This window comes from Cheilinus undulatus, linkage group 7 (assembly GCF_018320785.1).
Source record: "Cheilinus undulatus linkage group 7, ASM1832078v1, whole genome shotgun sequence".
Taxonomy (NCBI): Eukaryota; Metazoa; Chordata; class Actinopteri; order Labriformes; family Labridae; genus Cheilinus; species Cheilinus undulatus.
This window is the reverse complement of record NC_054871.1, coordinates 16,366,028-16,389,103: the sequence shown is the minus strand read 5'-3', so window position 1 is coordinate 16,389,103 and position 23,076 is coordinate 16,366,028. Positions and strand designations below refer to the sequence as shown.

At 37.8% G+C, this 23,076-nt stretch overlaps 1 protein-coding gene across 2 annotated transcripts in view; it reads left to right on the top strand.

Annotated features, from left to right (window-relative positions):
• pla2g4ab (phospholipase A2, group IVAb (cytosolic, calcium-dependent)) overlaps positions 1-23,076 on the top strand; it is a 37,452-nt gene that overhangs the window by 4,642 nt on the left and 9,734 nt on the right. For both annotated transcript variants that reach the window (XM_041790876.1, XM_041790877.1), the window contains 13 exons: positions 728-809; positions 1,106-1,254; positions 1,696-1,809; positions 4,445-4,482; positions 5,031-5,175; positions 8,201-8,337; positions 8,743-8,965; positions 12,243-12,357; positions 15,792-15,929; positions 16,020-16,109; positions 19,035-19,100; positions 20,653-20,783; positions 22,262-22,373. In XM_041790876.1, the coding sequence (XP_041646810.1) occupies positions 728-809; positions 1,106-1,254; positions 1,696-1,809; positions 4,445-4,482; positions 5,031-5,175; positions 8,201-8,337; positions 8,743-8,965; positions 12,243-12,357; positions 15,792-15,929; positions 16,020-16,109; positions 19,035-19,100; positions 20,653-20,783; positions 22,262-22,373 (1,540 nt within the window). The remainder of the gene's footprint in view (positions 1-727; positions 810-1,105; positions 1,255-1,695; positions 1,810-4,444; positions 4,483-5,030; positions 5,176-8,200; positions 8,338-8,742; positions 8,966-12,242; positions 12,358-15,791; positions 15,930-16,019; positions 16,110-19,034; positions 19,101-20,652; positions 20,784-22,261; positions 22,374-23,076) is intronic.

Below are 23,076 nucleotides of genomic sequence, written 5' to 3'. Positions count from 1 at the left end.
ACAATGTAAAGCCTGTGTGCCATATATTATGCTTCAAATGGGTGAACTGAACCCTTTAAAGATGTCTAAAGGTCACAGTGTCTTTAAGAGCTGAGTGCCCCTAAAGTTTCCAATTCTAAAATAGTTTCTGGAGTAAGGGCTATCAAAGCAGAGGGAAAAAAAAGGACTGGAAGAAAACTGCAAAGGAACCTCTAGAAACAAGAACCAAGATTAAACGAGAAACACTAGAGACTTAACCAAGAAAAGCAAAAGAATGCAAGGAGGGAAAATTACAACACATGTAAGACTTGAAACTAAAATTTGGGAATTATAAAGAAACACAGGAACACAAGGATAGAAAATGACAAAATAACACATGAAATGCACGGAAGAATTGTCTGAGCTGTGGCTAGCACAAAATAAATCATATTGGTATCAAACCATTCAAATGAACACCCAAAATCCCAGGCTGTTTCACTTCATGCTGTAGAATGAGTATCTTAAAGTTCATCTGCAAAGAAATTATTGCTCAGTGTGAAAACAGCTGACTAGGAAGTGAACCAACACTAGCTTGCCAAACTTTTTTGAACGTTCTTGATAAGCACTAGCATGTACCGTGAACCCTCTTATCATGTTGTGAAATATTTCTCATGGGTAAAATAAGCAGTGTGTGATCTGTATCTGCCCTTCTTGTTATCACTGTAGTTTGGGTGACGTTACACTGAACTACATGAATGTTGTTTTGCAGGTGGAACAGCAGTTTTCTCACAAATTTACAGTGACAGTGGTTCGAGCTGAGAGTGTCACCAAAGGAGCACTGGGTGACCTCTGTGAGTTCAGCTACTATTTTTCTGCTTCCTCTTCTGTCTTTCTGGATGCCAAATGTTCAGAACAAGCTGCGTGTAGCTACATGAATGTGCTTCTGCTGTTTTCACTGGCATCATGTCTGTGTGTAGGAAATACCCTTCAAACTCACTTTTAGGATCTCAGGATCTCAAAAGAAGGGTTTCTTTTTGGCAAGAGTAAAAACATTTCTATGAGACTAGGGAGATTCATTTTTTGTTTGTGTATTCCTGTGTTTTATCTGTTTATACTAATCTGTTTTTATCTGTGTATGTGCATGCAGTGGACACTCCAGATCCATATGTGGAATTGTTCATCCCAACAGCCCCAGAGAGCAGGAAGAGGACAAAGCATATAGATAACGACATCAACCCAAAATGGAACGAGACGTTTCACTTCATATTAGACCCCAACCAGCATAACATACTGGAGGTTAGAACTACTGTAATGGTGTTTGTTCAGTTTGAACTGGTTCAGTATTACAATGAAGAAGGTTGTTGAGTGTAAAACAGTGAAAACAATGCTCCATTTTAAGATGATTATGTTATGTCAAATGAAATGACTAAGGATTTTCTAAAAGTCTTTTTTTTACATAGATATTAGAGCTCTTTGGAAGAAGATTGGTGTTCACAGACCAAAGCCAATGTCTTTTTATGTGTAATTACAATAAGAGTTTCTTTCTTGGCTGATACTTGCCATAGGCTTTTGTAACTCAATATCCTGGGTTTTCTCACTTTAATTAAAAAAAATGAACCCTCATAAACAGGTATAGACATTGACCCTTGTTTATTTCTTTGCGATAATTTTTTATTTATGAAAATATAAATTTTAGCACTGAAAATGCATCTCACTGCTGATTCTTATCCCACTTAGTTAACATTAATGGATGCCAATTATGTGATGGATGAGACGCTTGGGACTGCATCATATGACATCACAAAGCATGGCATAGGACGGACAAAGACGGAGGCTTTCCTCATTGGCAAAGTAAGACTCTCTGGGAATATTTCATTATGATTACTTAATGTTTCATGTTCAGACTTGAAAAAGAAGCTTTCCTTTGAATGAAACTGTGGCACATAAAGATGGGCTCTCATTTGTGTCTGTATTAGTAGCCAAATTACTTAAAGGGGACATTTTTTATCCTTTCTAGAGAAGTTCATATTAGTCTCAGAAGTCCCCAAAACATGCCTGTGAAGTTTGTTGCTGAAAAAACACTCTAGTATTAGATTTTTGCATGTCTAAGAACCCCTCTGTCTCAGTCCTTCTCAGAACGAGCCGTTTTTGTCTGTAAATGGTAATCAGCTGTCTGACTCCGCCCCTGACCACACCCCTCTCAGGAAATGGATGTGCCACTCCTGATGTTATAATGTCACAGACACTTTTATCCAAAGTTAAGGACCTGACTGGGATTTGAACCATCAATCTCACCAGTCAAAAGTCAGCAGGGTAACCCACTGAGCTATCCAGCATCTCAGATGGCAGCTGAGAGGAAGATCAGGAGAGGAAGGTGGAACTTTCTTCCAAGTGGGGAGAGCCAACCAATCCTTGGGCGGGTGCTTACTCCCCATGTGACATCATGAGGGTAAAATCCGAGAACGGAGCAGTTCCTTTGACCTCATGGGTTGGTTTTTGCTCTGAAATGCATTTTCAACTGTGAGGCCTTCTATGTAGAGAGATGTGTGTCTTTCCAAATCATGACCAGTCAGTTTAATTTACCACAGATGGAGCCCAGTCATGGTGTCAAAACATCTCAGCATTGATTGAGAGAAATGGGAAGCAACTGGGTGACATTTTAAGTGTTTTTGCAAAGGGTCGGAATACTTAAGTCTGTGTGACATTTCAGTTTTTTAATTTTCAATAAATTATCAACACTTTCTAAAATTCAGCTTTTTCTTTTTTTTGTCATGATGGGGTACTGAGTGTAGATTAATGAGGACAAAAGATTTTTTCAGCTGTAGCCTCATGCTGCAAAATATTAAAAATAAAAAAGTGAAGGGGGTCTGAAATGACAACAATAAGATCTTTCAGGGCAAATGCACTAGGGCTGGGTATTGTTAAGAACCTCACGATTCAATTCGATTTTGATTCTTTAGGTTGCGATTCGATCCGATATCGATTCGATTCGATATTGATTTAAATGCTTCAATGTCGATTCAGTAAGAAGTAGAAATACACAAATAACCTGTTGACAACTTTTTTAACTATTTAACTATTTTCATGTCCATGTGAACATATGTGGTAGGCCACCTCACATTTTTTAGCAATGAAACATCTGAAAAAAAAAAAAAAGTGAACAATAATAACTTATTTGTGCATATGGAGTACAAAAGTAAAAAACATGACAGTTCTGTATAAACACTGAAAAAGTAAAGTGCATGTAAACTTAATTAATATTTCTGTCCTCTTGGAAACTGTGATAAACCTCACATAACATGGTTATGGTTGGTTGTTGTTTGGTCGAGTGCGTCTTCCGTCCATACAATGCGAATCACACGCACAGCGACCCCCACTGGCCAGGAGGTCGATTCAGAGGATTTGCTGAATCGATATTGAATTGGGGGAGGAAGTATTGCGATGCATCGATAAATCGATATTTTTACCCACCCCTAAAATGCACCCAGTAAAAGTACAGCTACTCACAGTGCTTGTTCTTGAAATGGAAATAGTTGTTTGGCTCCAATTCTTCAAAGATATTATGAAATGATAGCTAAATAAATAGACTAAGCTTTACGTTAAAGCAAGATGATTTTATTGTAAAAACACAACAAAAATAGCTCTAGTATTGCTATCCTGAAAGCCACCAAACCTCATTAACAAAAATAGTGATTGAATTTGATATTTTGGTGTTTAAAAGAATGAGTTCAGGTCCAAAAAACAAAACAGCAACACAAACTAACTGTTATTGTATGTGACTCAGTTTGGAGAGAGCAATGTAGCAGAAGTGTTGATGGAAAGGGGTGTCACAATGAGAAAAAGGTCTGTCTTTATTAATCATTTTAATAATGATCACAAAGGTTAAATAACAATCTGCACTTTCGGTACAGTTAATTTGAAGCACTGTAATGCTGTCGCCTGAAGAAATCTTCAATAGCCTTTCGTTTAAGCGCTAAAATATGTAAAAAAAAAAAAAACACACGCAAAAAAGGTTCACATAGAGACATCAAAATTCCCCTTGAGTTCTTGGTTAAGGCCTGGGGTTTCCAAAGAATTTAAATGAGTAAACATACGGAAATGTGCACCTCATGCGTCAGGTATCAAGATTGACTTTTGGCTTTTATGTTGAGTCCCGTTTACCACTGAAGTCGCCTGTTGCAACTGGGAATGATGTCACACCTGAGATGTACCTTCCACTTGCTGAGCTTGAAACTGGGGCCACTGCGGGTTGCTCTGATTTACGAGTCGTAATTCCGTGATCAAATGGAAAGCACCATCAGTTACACATTCAAAAGTAATAACATGGTAGTATTTTTATAAAAGATATTGAGCTTTAAAGGTTTTGATCATATTCTTTTCTTTTTCTCTCTCCATATTCAATTTTTTACATTTTGTTTGTGTAATTGACTGTCAGCTACCAGATCTGATATCTAGACATTAACCATGTATTGCATTGTCTTGACAGGCAACCAAAGTCTACTTAGAGATGTCACTGGAGATATGGTATGTATTCTCTGCAAAATCCTGAATTATTTTAGTAGTTTTATTGTGTTTAACTACTGTGTGTGTGATCAACTAATAGGAAGTCACATCAAAAAGCATCACTGGCTTAAATATGATTGACATCTTGTTCACGGATCAGTCATAGTTTCCAGAATTCTCAAGAATTTATGAATACAGAAGAATTCGCCTGAAGCAGTGCGGAAACTAATATTAGAACTTAAGCAGCATGACTCAGGTTGCAACTGAACACCTGTGAAGCCAACAAAGGGTTAAAACGCATCATAATTCCTGTGGCATCCCTGTATAGGACTCCGTGGGAGGGTTTGGGAGTGCCATACATGTTTCAGGGTTTAGTAATGAAACGGTGTATTGAAAAGGATGAGAGACCGTAACTGCTTGAGAAAAGACCACCCAGAGGCAAATTTCCCCTGACCAAAAGACAAGTCTTAACATCACCACAAATGTTGGGCAGAGGTTTTAAATCATCAGGTCTTACTGACATCAGATGTGTCTCTTTGTAACCTTACTTTCATTCTTTGTCTCTTCAGCACCAACCTGGACCTGCGATTCAGTCTGGCCCTGTGTGACAAAGAGAAGCAGTTCAGACAGACTCGTAGGGAGCGAGTGATGCTGGGAATCAAGAAGCTGCTTGACATGGAAAAGCCTCGTTTCCTCCCCAGCTCTCCAGAGGAGGTGGGAACAGAGCGCATAAAACTAACAAAAATATGACATAAAGACTTTTTAAGACATTTGTTTAAATCAGTAAGGTTAATAATCATTTTTAAGCCATTATTCCACTACCCGTTAAGGCTTGAGTGCTCTTACTGCTGTGTTTCTCCACTTTTTTGTTGGCTTCTTTCTTAGAGATAGATAGGAGGATTAATGTAATACTACATACATTACTTCTTATTGAATGTAGGCCTTTATTAGCAGCTGTTAGCTAAAAAAACTCCACAGAAGCTGGAGTCAAGTTGAGCCAGCCTAGCTTTGTCTTAAGGTAACACAATATGGCTCAAGCTCACGCACGAATGGACATGTTGTATCATGTTTCTTTAATCCAGTAGAAAGGATGATACTGATTTTAATATAGAGCTACAGCTAGCAGCTGTTAGCAAAACAGTTGAGTTATCACAAGACTACTGAAACAACAAGTCAGCCTTTTGTGGAGGTTACAAATTTCACGTCACACATTTAAACCTCACCAGTTAGCATGTTATGTTGTTTTTTTTACTCCTGAAAGACTAAGACAAAGCTTAATATGAAGCTAAAGCCAACAGCTGTTAGCCAAACAGTTCAATCAGGACAGGGACTTAAGTCCAGGTAAAACATCCAGCCCATCGTTGGAACTGATAGAACTTAGCTCCTATATCATTTAATTTAAAAGATAAGGATATTTTGTCAGGTTTTTTATACAACACAGAGAATAAAACTGAGGAAGCTAACAGCTGTTGGCAAATAAGTTCAGTTAACAAAGGGACTCAAGTCAAGATAAAATAAGTAGCCTGCTTACCAGAATGTGATAGATTTAGCTCATACGTCTTAAAACACACAACTTAACACCTTAATTGTGCTTTAATCCTCTTTAAAGTATAAATAAGTTTGAATATAGAGTTACTGTTAAAAGTTAGCTAAAGAGTTCAAGTATCACAAGGACTGGAGTTATGATAAAACAGCTTACCTGGCTAACTTCATGATGCAACTGTAGACATGTCAGTACACGACTTTTGTCGTTTTTGAAAAGAAAACAACTCAATGCTGTTCTTTGTTCTTCTTTTTACAAAGAAATTTCATCAAGTTCTGATAAAACAGGCGCTTTAGCAGCATCCACGCTGTCTTCCACCATAATTGCACAGGTCTCTTGTTGCTGCTTGCTTACGTCACAACTCTACCGTGCCAGAAAGTACTGCCTCTCGACGCTGATATGTTCTGTCACTGTACAGACGGGAGCTTTGCAAGATGGATTCGCCAGTGAGAAACACGGAAACAGGCGTATCCATCTGCAATGCAAGGTTAAGAGAAAGCCCCTGTTGTAGAAAACTCTGATCAATCTCGACTAGGGTTTGCCTAAAGGCATGTGGGAGACTCCATGGTCCATGGTAGAAAGTTTTTTGGTCTAATGCTGTGGGAATGCTCCTCACCTGCAGGCACTGGAAGGCTTGTAAAGGCAGAGGGTAAAATGAATGTGGGGAATACAGGAAAATTCTTGAGTACAATCTTATTCTATCTGCAAGAGAACTACAGCTTGGGAGAAGATTTATTTTCCAGCAAGACAATGACCCAAAGCATACAGCAAAAGCTTCACAGAAACGATCTAAAGACAACGAGGAATGTTCTGGAGTGGCCGAGTCAAAGCCCAGACCTCAATCCAACAGATAAACTGTGTCTGGATTTGAAAAGGGCTGCTCACGTCCAATCCCCGTGCAACCTGACAGGGCTTAATAATTTTTTAAAAGAATAATGGTGTAAAAATGTAGTGTCTTAATGTGCAAGCCTGACTGAAACCTGTCCACACAGACTCACTGTGGTGGTTGCAGCCAAAGGTGCATCTACTAAGAAATGATTTGAAGGGGGTGAATTTTTGTCCAGTCACCTATCCTTGCATATTTTTATTAAATTGATATTACTTTGTATAAATCTGTTTTCACTTTAAAATAGAACAATTTTCCTGTAATTTATTTGCCATAAAAGCCTAATTATATTGACTATGAATGATTTATAAAATCAGTAAAAGGGTAAAACAACCAAGGGGGTGAATACTTTTATAGCCACTGTAGCATTTGTTGCAATTGCTAGAAATTCTGGAGCTTTTCAAAACCACTACTTTCATCCTATCGACCAGAACCACCCTCTGGTTTTTTATCCTTGTAAATTGGGAGTTTGTTTCCCAGCAGAGAGGTCAAAGCCGACACTTTTTACCAATGTTGTACATATCTAACATCAGTGTAGTAATATTACTAAGCCAGCTGTAGCTGTTGCATGTAACATCTTGACACAGAGCATTTATATAAAGATGATGAAAGGTTACAAAGAATGAAGAAAAAACCATGCAAATTTTTGTGGTCCGTACTTTAACCAGACTCTCTGTATACATGCTGACTGGCTAATTTCAAAACCGTGATGTACTTTTCTCACAGTTCTCAGGTTATACTAACACTTTCTCACTCTGTGGAGAAAAACGTAAATCACACGTCACTGAGTTTTCCAAGTTCTTCTCCCCTCCCCCAAGTTCAGCTGAACAGGGGAGCAGAAGTTCATTCTCTCACTTGTGTGGTTTTGGCTTGCCGTTCTCTTGGCTGGCTGTAATCTTTAGCTTGGCCTGCTCAAGTCTTCAACATGTACCGGAAGCTCTAAAGCAATGAGATAACCAGCTACTGCCTTCCAGTCTTCCTCCACATCCCTTCACTCCCACCTCAACATGACTCTTGAGGAAACACTATGCCTTTCAAATATTCAGAACTGATCATTCAATACACACAGGCTGCAGAAAGGACATGCTGTTGCACAATGACAATTGTGAAATAACTGAAAATCCAAACCCCCAAGTTTAAAATTGTATTACAGACGTGATGCAATTGCTTTAGCACAATCACTATGTAGTCTCAAGAGGGATGTTACCCAGCCCTAAAGGATGAGATAGAATTGATGTAGTCTTCAAGCTGTGTGGTTGGCCTATTAGATAATGCAATTCAAATGTATCTGCTCTCTGTGTGCATTACAGGTGCCTGTAATTGCAATATCAGGCTCAGGAGGCGGTTTCCGTGCCATGGTGGGCTTCTCAGGTGTGATGAAAGCCCTGTTTGAGTCTGGGGTCCTGGATTGTGCAACATACATTGCAGGGCTCTCTGGATCTACATGGTTAGCCTTCCCCCTACTTTTGTACCTTCAGGTTTCCTTTCCTTTCTTGTTTCTTAAAGCATCTTTTACCTTTGCATCTTTCTCTTTCTGCAACTGTAATTTAATTATTTTCTTTCTTTCTGACTGACCTACATTTTGCCTCTTCCCCTCTATGAGAAACTTTCCCGCCTTCATCCACTGTCATCAAGTGAGCACCTCTGCTTTATTTGGATCTTCATCTTCGTGTTTGTCAATTGACCTTAAGGAGTTGAATTCCTTTAAAGTACAGAGCCTCCTGCATAAACATTGCAAAGAGCAGACAGATGTTTCTTAAGCATTTATTGACTGTCTTTTCAACAGGTTATATTGCACTGAGATTGTTGCATAAGGGTTTTTTTCTCACTGGTTTTCATTTTCTCCCTGAAGGTACATGTCCACTCTCTACTCCCACCCAGACTTTCCAAATAAGGGCCCAAAGGACATCAATCAGGAGCTGATGAACAGAGTTAGCAGTAACCCACTGAGGCTGTTGATGCCAAAACACATCACCAACTATATACAGGCCCTCTGGACCAAAAAGGCCACAGGGCAGCCTGTAACCTTCACAGATATCTTTGGAATGCTCATAGGAGAGACGCTAATACCTGCAGTAAGAAACACCTGACAGCTGTTTGTTTTCATTTTCGTTAACCCTTTTTTTCTTCCTCCTTTTGACTTAACAGTTAGAATCCCTCTCTGCTATGAAGTTAATGATTTATATCCTTGCATCTCCAGCTCAAGGGTTATAAGGGAAGTAACAAAAAGAAAGTAAATGTTGGCAGAGTAAAGTAATTTTGATAACTGATTCATCAGTTGATTATTTTTCTTGTTTTTTTAAATTAATTGATTAAATGTATATATATTTTTTATAAACATTTTCATTCCTTTATTAAAAACAGAAAGCAGGAATTTTGCTGGAAAAATGTTATCCGTTTCTTTATTACTCCACATATGAAAGTAAAATATGACAATGGCAACTCTCAGTGTTGGAGGAAATCTGGCTGTCAAAATGCAAACCATTTCCATATTTTTTGGGAATGCCAAAAAATACAGAAGTACTGGAAAGAAATACATACAGCAATACAAGATATTTTAAAGACCAAAATACCCTTTGATTTCAAAACCATATATCTTAATTATATCTCTCCTGAAATAAAAGGTATTGATAATTATTTGATTGCTGTTTTGTTGACAGCAGGTAAGAAGGCTCTTACTAAAAGATGGATGACATCTGTTGAACCCACAATCAAACTGGATAGATGTGACAGTGGAGATTTACAGGATGGAAAAGATTACCTTTTCAGTCAATTTAAAACTGGAAAAATTTAAATTGCATTGGACAAAGTGGGTGCAATATGTTAGGCCTCTGAGACCTGATTTTGTGAACATTGCACAGTGAGGGAGCGCTGGCTTCTGCAATTTTGTCAGTGATTGTTTTTTTATCTCCTCTTCTTAATACATGATTGTTGTCTTTTGCAAATTGGAAGATGAAAACTGCCATTTCTGTTTTGATTGGACTATTTTTGTTAATTCCTCTCTTTTTTATCCCTTTTTTTATTACTTATTGTTTTCTCTCCTTCTGTACTACTTTCTCTCTGGATGTAAAAAGTTCCTTTTCCTGGTTCTCTGAGTAGCCAAAAAAAAAAAGTCCAGAAAATGCATGTCAACAAAGACCTGGAATTTGGATTTATGTACACAAAGATTTGTTGAACTGATTGATTATGCATAATCTTATGAAAATGTACCATTCCACCCCCTTACATGTAAATGTAAAAATTGTATTACTGGACAATAAAAAAAAAAAAAAAAAAACAGAATGCAGAGATCCTAAAGCTGTAAAAAAAATTAAATTATAAAAAAACTATTTCTAAAAACTAAATAAAAAATAATGTTGACGGGCACTGCTACGTTGAATATCTTTAACAGAATAACACACTAAAAAGTTCTAAATATATGCTTTAAAATGTGTATTAGTTGAATATGAAACTACTGAAAAAGGAACTTGTTATGGATTGAAAAGAAAATAAGTAAATGGTCAAAAGATAAATGTCTGATAACACAAGGTGCAGATGACTTTTGACTTGTCCATTGAGCTGAGTTTTTCTAACTAAAATAAAACATAAAGGTGCAGTAGTGTACTTTATATCAGTGGTTCTCAACTGGTTGAGTCACGGGACCCACCATCAACTGCTCAAGGAGAGCTGTAACCTAAATTCTGGAGATCTTTTTGATCAACCAGGTGTAAAATAATAATAGAGCTTAGGCCTAGGATGGTACAAAAGATGTAACAAAACCGTGAAACAGAACAAAACATGCATGCTTTATAATCTCATAGACATCTGGGACCCACTGAAAAGGGCTTCCCATTCCACTGTTGGGTCCTGACTCACCAGTTGAGAACCACTGCTTTATATCACTCAGGCTGCAGGGAGATGTAGACAGTGACTTAACATAAGTGTGTTAAAAGAGACAGTAAAGCATGCACTTAATGTGATTAAAAACATTTATCACTTAATTATGGACCTTAATTAATTGCTGTAATGCTGGCAGCATTAGTAAAGTTGTTTTCTTGCCTTACCCCATTCCTCTCTCACATACAGTGCCTATTAAGAAGAAGTGCCTATTTTTAAGCCCTATGATGCTTTACCCTTTTATTAATTTTATAAATTAATCATGGTCAATATAATTCATTTTTTGCCAAAATAAACAAACAAACAAACAAACAAATATCTTTAAATGTCAAAGTGAAAACAGATTTCTACAAAGTAAAGTCAATTTGATAAAAATGTTATGTAAAATGAGTGACAGCATAGATATTCACCCTTTTAAAGTGACTAATTCAACAGAGGTTCACCCTGTTGGTACAAGTAGTCTCACAGTTAGTAAAATGGAGATCACCTGAGAGCAGTGAATGTGTCTTAAGTGACTGTAGTATAAAGACACCTGTATCTGGAAGGTCCAGTCACTGGTTAATCAGTATTCCTGGCTACCATTACACCATGAAGACAAAAGGACACTACATATATTATTGAATATCATACTGGAGAGTACTTAACTTCTACCTCTGGCAAACATTTTATCTCAGAAGAGCTATAGATTTAACAAATCAATTTTGACAGACAAATGAGACACACAATGGCAGAAATATCAGGGATCTTGAACTTATCACAGCTAATCATTATCCAATCACATCTCAACCCAAAGACAAAACTTCTGTTCCAGGAAACATTTATATCCTTTCACATGTAGTAAATATAACACTGAAATTACAGACAATTATGAGTAATTGTTGCTATAAATGCAGATCATTCCAAATATCAGTTGCTGGTCTCATGAACTACCAGTAATTGCTCTCAGTATCAGCTCTGAAAAAGTCAACAGCGGTTGACCCCTACTACACATGACATCAACATCACCACTTACTTACAAACAACCTCATTCAGTCACAGTATACTCCAAAGGGGAAGTTAAACTGCTCACAAGGAAGGGGGCGTAACATATATCCGCTCTGCTCTTCAAGATAAAAAACAAAAGTTCTTAAAAGAACATGCACTCATACATTTTTTTTAACTTGATTTTCCTGTGATTACAGGTAAATTTGGATCACTTTCTCAAGATCTCAGGAAATCTACCTGTTATCAAATGATAATCAGTGTTGCTATTTTGAGATAACGGCATAATTAAGTTGAGATCTTTAGGAAACAAACAGAAATGTAGTTAAATATAACAAATGTCTACTCAGTGCTTCTATTCCTACTCCTATAAAGCTTGTGAAATTTTGTATGTGCTGCTAATTCCCTGTTTTTGTCTTTTTTATTTTACTTTATCATGCCTATGCAAATGATTAGCCATGCATGTTATTGAAAGGTTTTGCTCTCTTCTAACAGAGGATGGACATCAAGCTCAGCAGCATACAGGAGAAAATCAACCAGGCCCAGAATCCTCTTCCTCTCTTCACATGTCTGCACGTCAAGCCAGATGTTTCAGAGCTCATGTTTGCAGGTAAATATCTGTGTCCTGTAAGGATCTGCATGTGCATTCATTTCAATGCCGATAGTTACATGCACCACAGGTCATTCAGAGAAAGTTTTTGCACATGCTATGCATAACTAGAGAACATCAGATGAGTTTGGCCACATGCAAAAATAACCCAGCGGCACTTGTTTTCTTATAATACCACTCTGCCACCACAAAGAGGATATGTTGTGATGGTGTGGGCTGTCATCGAATTACGCCTCTGCAGATAGCAAATGTTCAGTGTCACGGAACTAAGTAGGGCGTACAGGGTCATGATAGAGTCTGGGTTAGTCCCATGTTTTATACTACTTCCTCTTGGTAAATGGTTCCCACACAGCAACCATAAACAGTGTATCAAATGAACACACACCTGACTGGAAAGTGTAATAAAGGAATAGCAGAAATCTCCAGTGACCTCAGACAGATTGCTAAATATCTAGTGACTTCAAACACAAATTCTATTGTACTGCAGCCAGACACAAATGAATAATGCACATTTGACACACTTTCTTCAGTTCCTCTGTAAACAAAAATAGTGTTTGACTCATCATGGTAGCTGCCTTTCTGATAAATCTTCATATCCTCATCTGTGAGATGACACCAGACACTCTACCTGTTCCTGTTGTTAACATAAAGAAATACTCCTGTTCACAAATACAAATTAAATAGATATTTAAGCGTTTGTTTTGCTGTGACTGTATAGATATTGCTTGAAACACTATGATTCAGACGTTTTTGTCATTTGATGGACAAAATATATAAATATTTTTCTATATAAATACAGAAGCACGCTGATGGTGACAGGCTTAAGTTAAGAAAACAGTGAGAATAATTCATTACTCATAGTTCCTTATTGAGCAATTGCCCACTTAGAGATGAGTAGGGAACATAATACGTGGCTCAAAGCAGCTGTGAAAACTGTCAAAACTCACAGCTATTTTTGTTTTTGTTTCTGATTATGGATGTGCCAGTGTTTTGCAGTGTCATGTTGACGTACACGGTGTTTAAGAAATATTAACTCTTGATCCAGGATTATATGTTTTTTCTGTTGTTATTTTTTCTCAAGGTCGCTGCGTAGCTTAAACTTCGATCACGGCTAAATGCCAAAGTGCTAAATCATTAAAGTTTAAACTTAATTTTCAGTTTTTCTCATATCTATTTCAAAATTTTCCAATTTCCATCAAAATACTACTTAATGGAGATTTTGTATTATTTCCTCATTTTAGAGCCAGTTTTGGCAAAAGTTTACAATGGTCAAAGCACTTATTGAACTCCTTACCTCAGGGGTGTCCAAACTATGGCCCAAGCCAAATGTGGCCCACAGTCCATTTTCAATTGGCCTGCAGCAAATTCTAGAAATAAAATGAAATATGACCCACATGAGATGATGAAGCTTGTGCTTAACTTTATTGTACTTTTAGTTTCAACACTAGGTAGTGCTACTATGTTGATTCTGTAAACAAACATTTTGACAAGAAGATTTCTTGATTAATAACGTCCTGATAGGTCATTTCAGCAAATAGCAGCACCAATAGCATTTCAGGGGCGGAGCCAGTGGTAGCCAGGGCCAAACAGGGCCCCCTGAAATCTGATTAGCTCCCTGAAATCCTGAAAATGACTATTTGCCTTGTCAGCCATTAACAAGGCATTTAGGTGTATTCAATCACAAAGCATGTATTAACTTACACTGGATTGGTCTTACTTAAACGCCCTCAAGGTGAGAAATATGTAAGTGGCCCCATCATTCTTATATATTTCTGTATGTAGCCCTCATTGGAAAAAGTTTGGACACCCCTGCTTTGACTAAACCCGAAACACATTGTGCTTCAGTCCTTTCATTACAATACACATAAGCCAGTGTAGTGTAATAAAGAAGATAAAGACCAGGTGCATTTCTGTCTATACATTGCCAATATTTGGCCTAGTGTCCAAAATTATGAGGTAGCTTAATGTTTGTTTAAACTTACTTGGGTTGTCTGGAGGAGAATTACCCTTAATATTGAATAGCATCATTTTTCTGTTAAAATTTGTATTTTCAAGTACATTTGATTCTAGTCTTTGCTAAAAAAAAAGCACTGCAAGTAATTGCTCTATCTTTTGGAAACAAAAATAGCTACAAAAGCCAGAAAGGTGTCAAAGGTGAGATAAGATGGAGAGAAATTACCGCTAGAGAGGAGTGAGATTAAATACAACCCTTGATAGGCTGTTTTAAGTATTTAACGCAAAAGTACTCAACCTTCTGATACCAATGCAAACTGTGGATTAATTTAGGTTTTACTCAAGGGACCCTTTTTTATTTTGCTTAATTTATTATCTTGCTTTTGTGTCCCTTGATGTTAATGCTAATGTTGTTTGTTGTGGCTCTGTGGTCCATTTTTTTTGTCTACTTATTCATGTTATCTTTCAGTACCGCATTTTTAGAAATTTGTTGGCTGTACTTAAATGCACAGTGTGTAGAATTCCACCCACCAGGGGGCTCTCAACCAAAACTAACACAATACAGACTAGCACTGCCCATCTCCACCCAGTCTAATGAAAGTAATACATTCTGGGTTGCTAGAGCAATCCCAGGACCACTTTCACCGTTAACCCGGAAGTACCTTTTTTATTACATTTCTCCCTCATTATGAGAAATTTATGAATGAAGACAAAACATTGGTTTTCTGCTGTGTAAGTACACCTCGTAAGATGGGAAGGAGGCTCTGAGGTGCGTGGCTCTGAGCAGTGCCGGTCTTCACTGAGTGTGGGGGGTTTCCATGTTGCAGAAATGAGTTTGGGTGATTGAACTCACAAACTATGACAGCCTCCATGACAAGACACGTCCCGTTATAATTGTGAAAATGAAGAATTTCTCTCTTTGAAATTTTAGGAACTATTTTAGCTACTGTAAGACCTCATAAAATATATGAATGGCCATTTTAAAATAATAAGATATTTTAGTGGAAAAATTCTGTATACTGTATCTAATAAATCAAAAAAAATAGACTAAATGACTAGTCTTTTATATTTTTTCATGTTAGCCTCCTACAGCCATATACATTTTAGTTACTTAATCCTGAAGTGCAGGTGTTTCAAGTCTTTGTTTTAGAGCTGCTCAGAATACTTTTCTGCCCTGTCATTATTTCTGTTGAGTAACTTTCTCAACACACTGAGGCAGCCCCAGCTGGACGCCAATGTCTCAATTGAAGTTCTGGATCTGTAACAACTACGATGTAATTTTAAAATTGACATAATTATTGGATATTTGGACATGGAGATTTTTTATGTAATAACAAAACCCCAATGGTTTTCTATGAATAGGAAATGTAATGCATTTTTTGTCTGTGTTAATCAGTGACAGACTCTTGGATCACTAATGTGTTAAATCAATCAAATGTGTTGAACTTCTGCTGTATTAACGCTGTGGCCTCACCCTGCAGACTGGGTGGAATTCAGCCCATATGAGATTGGAATGGCGAAGTATGGCACCTTCATGACCCCTGACATGTTTGGGAGCAAGTTTTTTATGGGAACGGTTGTCAAGAAATATGAGGAAAACCCCCTTCATTTTCTCATGGGTGAGACAGATCATTTTATCAAAACACCACAGCTACACAGTTTTATAGGGGTCACGTTTCTAAAAGTATTTTCATATTTCTCTGTGTCAGGTGTGTGGGGCAGCGCCTTCTCCATCCTGTTCAACAGAGTCCTGGGGGTCAAAGACACCGTCGGTGGCAGCACCATGGAGGAGGAGTTAGGTAGTGTTTCTATGCTCCCCTTTCTGTTTGTAACATGTTGACTTTATTTATTTTAAAAGCTAAATGGATGCTGGACAGTAGGCAGTCTCTTCATAATGCATCTCTGAAAGTTAAGTGCAACTCACTTTAATGAGATACTGATGATAACACAGAAGAACAAGATTCAAGATGTCTGCTAGCTCTCCAAATATGATCAGAAACATGAAAATATTTTACTGGTTGCATTCATTTCAAAGGGAAAATATTAGATATAAAACAAGTTTTTAATATGACAAAATAAAACATTGTTAGTAATTAAATAAAGCAGAGAAGGCAGTGATAAAAATGAAAATAAAAATAGTCAAAATGTAAAAAAAAAAACAGGTATTGCACACTTTTGAACACTCTCACCACAGAGGCAATCTAGTAGCTTTCTAGTAAAATTAACTGTTATTTGATCACATATATTGCATTAACTTATGGAAAGTGTATGAAAATTAGTAAAACCAGTTTAGGCCAAAATATGCTCTGAAATTTTAATCTTTAAGAAAAAATATTCTACATCAGAGCTTTCAGTTAAGGCAAATAGCCTTGTAGGTGGCCCTGGTTCACTCTGGCTACCACTCAATTTGCCCCAGAATTAGTTGAAAGAGATGCTGATGCATTTTTGTCTCAATCTAGTCATGAATAAAGCATGTCAATATTGTTTTTTTGTCGAATTGTTTGCTTGCATTGTTTAAATAGCAGCACTGCCAGTGTTGAAATTAAGAACTTCAATACATTCTAGCACCAGAATCGTGGTCTCATGCTGGCCGTATTTTACTTTATGTTTAAGATTTACTGCAGGCCAATTGAAAATGAACCACAGACCACAACTGGACCACAGCACAACCTCCTGAGGGGGAAAATTGCAACCCAAATTTTAAAAAACTTTCCACCACTCAAATTTATTGCATACAAAAATGTTACAGCTATCACCCTGATAGCCATTTCTGCATTCATGTTATAACCGTGCTTTCTGTCATAACATGTAAGTTTAGGTTGTTTTCAAGAGATTTTGATAAAAATTAACACATTATCATGGAGCTTTGCTATCCAACATAATAGTATAAATACACACTATATGGACCAAAGTATTTGTGGCCACACCTGTTAATTATGCAGTCTCCATTTGCAAAAAATTTGTGATGCAAAACGTGTGGTTCTGAAGAGGACAGTGACAGTTCAAGCATGGCACTGTGATGGATGACACTATTGCAATGAGACTGTTTGTGAAATTTCACTTACAGTCAACTGTAAGTGAAATTATGTGAAAGTGGAAGTGTTTTGGAATAACAGCAACTCAGCCATGAAGCAGAAGACCACAAAAAAATTGCAGAGCGGGGCTAATGACTATAAAGGTGGATGGTGCATAAAAATTGTCAACGCTCTGCTGATTCCATCGCTGAAGAGCTCTGAACTGGGATTAATGTAAGCACAACTGTGTGGTTGAGCTTCATGGAATGGGTTTCCTTGGCTGAGCAGCTGCATGCAAGCGTCAGACAGCTCGGCCCCTTGCCTTCAGTAAAGGGAAATCCTAATGCCTTTTTTACAATGCTATGCTTTCAACTTTGTGACAACAGTTTGAGGAAGACTCTTTTCTTTTCCAACATGACTGTGCCCCAGTGCACAAAGCAAGGATTATAAAGACATGGTTTGATGAGTGTGGTGTGGAAGACCCTGACTAGCCTACACAGAGCCTTGACCTCAACCCTATGAAGTACCTTTGGGATGTCGGGAACAGAAAGTATGATCCAGGCCTTCTTGATCAACAACATCGCCTGATCTCACGAATGCTCTACAGAGTGAATGGGCACAAATTCCAACAAAAGCCCTTCAAAATCTTGTGGAAACCTTCATTACAGTCCCTGCAGGTGTCATGGGCAGGTAGCTGAATACTTTTGTCCATGTAGTGTTTGTTGAGACTTGGGAAAAACAAAACAAAACTTAAAACTTGTTGTAATCACAGCAAGATGTGGTAAAATGCCATATATGGATGCACATCTGTTAATGGCTTCTGTACATCAATGATGCATTGCCACAACTTTGTTTTCAGGTACACATTTACAGCCCACAGAATACAGCTCCATGACCCACTTTTGATCCTGACCCACTAGATGAGAACCACTGTTCTAAATAACAGATTAAAAAAAACAAAAAAACAAAGGTCCAAAATGTGATTCAGACCATCTCTGTGATTTGTGTGTTAGCAGATTTTTCAATTTAAGTTGTTGAATGACTTTAATACAATCTGAAATACTTTTTGTCTTGGGACTTTTTACTGCCTTGTGCATGTGTTACTTTTCAGATAATTCCTTTCCCTTTGTCTGATAAACCAACTTTATTGCCCACCCTTTCTTTTGAAACTGGTACTCAGTCACATCTGACATCTCATTGTTGTTTTTCGTTTCTTGGGTTTGCCTCTTGGTCAATTGCCAAAATAGTTTTCACACACTAACCCTGGCTGGTATCATCACAGCTTTCAAAAACAGCCAACCTTGAATCAACTCACGCGATGTCAATGTTATCAGGAGTGAGTATTTATGAAGTTGCCATAACAGTGAAGAGGTATCGGCTTCCTGTGGATACTCTGACAGCTCATCATATGTTTGTCTTTGGTTGAATAGATGTGCTAAAGTGACCTTTAAACACTCAGACAATGCATTGGTTGTACCAAAGTGCTCGAAACATCTCCACCCAGTTTAAGAATGTGTGACTTTAACAGGCATATTGCATTTCTCCAGTAACTTCTAATCTAATCTTTTTACAGAGATCGACAGTAGACTGTGAATTTGATAATGTCACATATTAGAGCTGAGCTTAAGAGTTTATTTTTAGTCTAAATGAGATTAACCAGCTTGTTTTGAAGTTGTAACCTGATGAGTGAAGCTGTCTCATGTCTTACAGAGCAGATCAAACCTCAGCACATCGTGGGAGAAGACAGTCTGGACAATGACGAAGAGCCACGTAAAGGTGCGCTGACAATGATTCATGCAAGAGGCTTGCAAACAGACACCTGTCTGTGCAGTGTCATAATTTGTCGTGGTGTGATGGGGATGGGTCTTTGAGGGTTTTTCAGCAAACACTTTGCAGGGTTAGAGGAGAGGTTGACGCCTTGACACATTTTTGTGGTGATGTGGTCATTTTTCTTCCGTGTGCGTGATAAAGCTACTTGAGGACAGCTGCTGTGGTTATCATGAGGAAATACTGCAATGACATCAGGCTTTTACTTCTATGCTTCTGTTTACTTCTGTACCTCTCTTAATGATTCTATCGATAATATTTATGAGCTGAATTTAAGGAAAGCAAAGGCATTTTCTTTGCAAATGTAAACTTAAGTTCTAGTGAAATAGTTGTAAACTAATAAAAGACAGAGAGGAAGACTGAATTAGAGTAGGGGGAGGGGTGTGATAAGTGAGGAAATTTGGGTCAGCAAAACTTCCCTTGAAGATGGAATCTTTTTTTTTCACGTAGGGAGTAGGAAAAATTTGATCTTTGCCGTGTACAATTTTTGCACTTCCCACTTTTTTATTGAAGCAGCCCCCTGAAAATGAGTTTTTTTCTTTTTGGTGGTGTAAGTCTTCTTATCTAGACCTCTATTAGTTGTAATTAGGGATGTTGACATTAACACGTTATTGTTGTGATTAATCTTAAAACCTTAACTTGTTAAAAAAATAATAACACAATTTAATCATATGACTAAGTTCGACCACAACTTGCTCTCGTAGTCCTCCAGCGCAGATGTTCACATGCCTGGGTGGGAAAAGAGGAGAGAGGGGGGTCAGACACAGCCAGGAGTGATGACTGAGGAGACAGACCCAGGTCTGCTTAATTTTCTTTTTAAAAAGCTGGCGAATGTTAGTTAAGATAAAACCAGAATTGTGGGTACATGCTGCAGTGATGAACTGTCTTTACCCTGAGAAGTGCTCCAAAATGTTGTGTTAACAATATTAATCCAGTGTAGAAATCTGCGGTGGAATTGGCAAAATTGAAGTTAATTAGCAAACTTTACAAGCTGAAGATGGAAAATATGATGCCTTCAGGTAACCTCAGTAAATTAGACGACTGTATTCTATATGTTATGATGTGTTCAAATGTCACGTAAAGATGGGAAAATAAGGTTTTTGATGAGAAACATCACTAAATACTGTTGTGAATAAGTGTTCATATTTGAGGGATATACGATAGATGTGACAGACTGAATCACAGCTTTTTAACTCAAGCACTACTCAGCTAAGACCAGTAGTTTAAATATTTGCCCTTATTTTGTCTTTCCACCAAACTATAGAAAGTATTGATAGTGGTATCAATAAGGACTCAGATCAGCACTGATTATTCATGATTAATCACAGCGTAGTGATGTGATTAGCTTGATCAATTTTTTAAATCAAGTAACAGCACTACTTGTATTTCATTACTTTTTAAGGATTTGAAGCTCTTTCTCATTTTTCACAGAATTTTATTTATTATCATAATCTTTTGCCTAGCCATTTAAAGTATTTTTTATATCTATTGTGTTGTTTAGGTGGGACAGAGAATCAGGAGGCTGAAGAAGAGTACCATCGCACTGCGCAGGCAAGTTGGGTTCAACGAATGGTTACATCGCTCTTCGGTGACTCTGCTTTATTCAACACAAGAGAGGGTCGAGCAGGGAAGGTAAACAAAGATATGTTAACAGTGCTGTGTTTTTAAAGTAACTTGCTATGTTACCGTGTTACAAACTGAGTAAAGGGTTAGATTGGTTAAAATTGGTTAGAGTACTTTTGTGACTGAATAAATATTCACCTCCTTTAAAGTGACTGACCTAATTCAACTGAGGTCCATCCATTTGTTGCTAGTCTCACAATTAGTGAAATATGGATCCCCTGAATGCAGTGAATGTGTCTTAAGTGACTGTAGTATTAAGACATCTGTGTCTGGAAGGTGCAGTCACTGGTTCATCAGTATCCCTGGCAATCATTATACCATGAAGACAAAAGAACACTCCAAGCAACTCAGAGAAAATGTTATTTAAAGTGTAAGTCAGGGGATAGATACAAAAAAAATCCAAGGCAGCGTTCCTCATAAGTCAAAGGTTTATGGGAGAGTGGCAAAGTAAAAACCATTCATATTGAATCTTGACTAGAGTTCACTAAAAGGCATGTGGGAGACTCCATAGTTAAGTTAAAGAAATCCTTTTGGTATGATGGGACCAAAAATGTGCTTTTTGGCCATCAAACAAAACCCTGTGTTTAGCAGACACCAAACACAGCACATCACCACAAACACACCACCCCCATTGTAAAGCATAGTGGTGGCAGTATCATGCTGAAGGGATGCTTCTTGGCACCTGGCCCTTGAAGGCTTGTAAAGGTAGAAGGTAAAATGAATATGGAGGACAATTTTATTCTGTCTGCAAGAGAACTACAGCTTGGGGGAAGATTGCAATGCAACAGAGAATTTGTGACTGGACTTGAAAAGGGCTGTTCAAGCCCGATCCCCATGCAGTCTGACAAAGGTTGAGCAGTTATACAAAGAAGAATGGAGAAAGTTGTAGTCCAGATATGCAATCCTGATTTAGACCTATTCACACGGACTCAGTGCTGTTATTGCAGCCATCTCTATTAAACACTTTTTTTTCACAATAAAGGTTGGGGTAGGTCCTGAGGCTAGACTACATGAGAATTTTAGATATCAGCTGTAAAAAAGGCACGCAGCCAGGTGAACGTCTACTTTTGTGTGTGTGGACTTTACCGTCATTCTACAGCCAAGTTTACAACCCATGGCCTGTAACTCTGCAGGCTAATAACATAATAACCTACATAATGACTTTTAACAGCTGTTTAATACGCTCACAATCTCACCACAAACAGGGCAGAGGAATACACATACAGTATTACATCATAGTCTTTGTGCATCATGCACAGGCTGTGCGAAATTCTGAATGCCTCATTTAGAAGGGCTCTGAGGCAAAGCTCATACAACCAGGGCTTTTAAACCTGCATTGCTATGATGTTGTTGGCCCAAAACCAGTCATTCCCCACATGCAGCACAGGGCATGTTCTTCCTCTACATTCTTGTTTAAACTAACCTTATTCAATTTCACAACATTAAGCCTCTTTTTCTCCTGTTAACCCATTTTACCTTGTTAACAGGTGCATAATTTCATGCTGGGCCTGAACCTGAACACCAACATGCCGTTCTCTCCCTTTGGTGAGGTCACATGCTACGCCACACAACCAGAGGATGAGGTGGATGCTGTCACAGGTAACAAGGATAGAAAATTTGACCTATTAGAGCTTTTATTGCTCGAAGTATTTCTAACTGAGTCTGGTAGTGTATAGGAACTGGAAGGATGCATCAGGGATGTTACCAAAATATGCAGACACTGATGAGAATAAATGGAAGTATCTTATTTATGACTTTATATACATGAGAATGGAAATCAAGACAAATCAAATATGGTTACTGTCTGAAGGAGAATCTGTATAATGCTTAATCACTGTATACCCATTTTGGTAGAGTTTTCATGCTGCTTTGCTATTACTTTGCTGGGCCTTGATAGAAAGCTGCCATGTTGATTCCATTTTTTGCCTATAAACAAATCTTGCTGAGTCACTTTTGTCCCTCGAGCTCTGATTTGGTCTCTGCCAACCCAGGACTGAACTCTTCGGTTCTTTAACAGCCAGTTGTTTGGTTATAGTCAACAGCTAGTTTTTAGTTGTGTCAGTCTGTTCTTTGGTTGCTGTCTGTCGCTGCTAGAAATAGACACAAGAGCAGTAAGAGGACACTAAGCTCTAAAATTATTGGCTAAAAAAACACAGTGAGCTGAAAGGTGCCAAAATTCTCCTTAAAGTTTTTGCTACAAACTTGTGTCACGTTATATGCAGGCATTTTGATCCATTGTTAGTAGCAGTGTTTTGATACGTGCAGCATTGAAAAGTTTCCTAAAACAAAAGCATGTTGAACA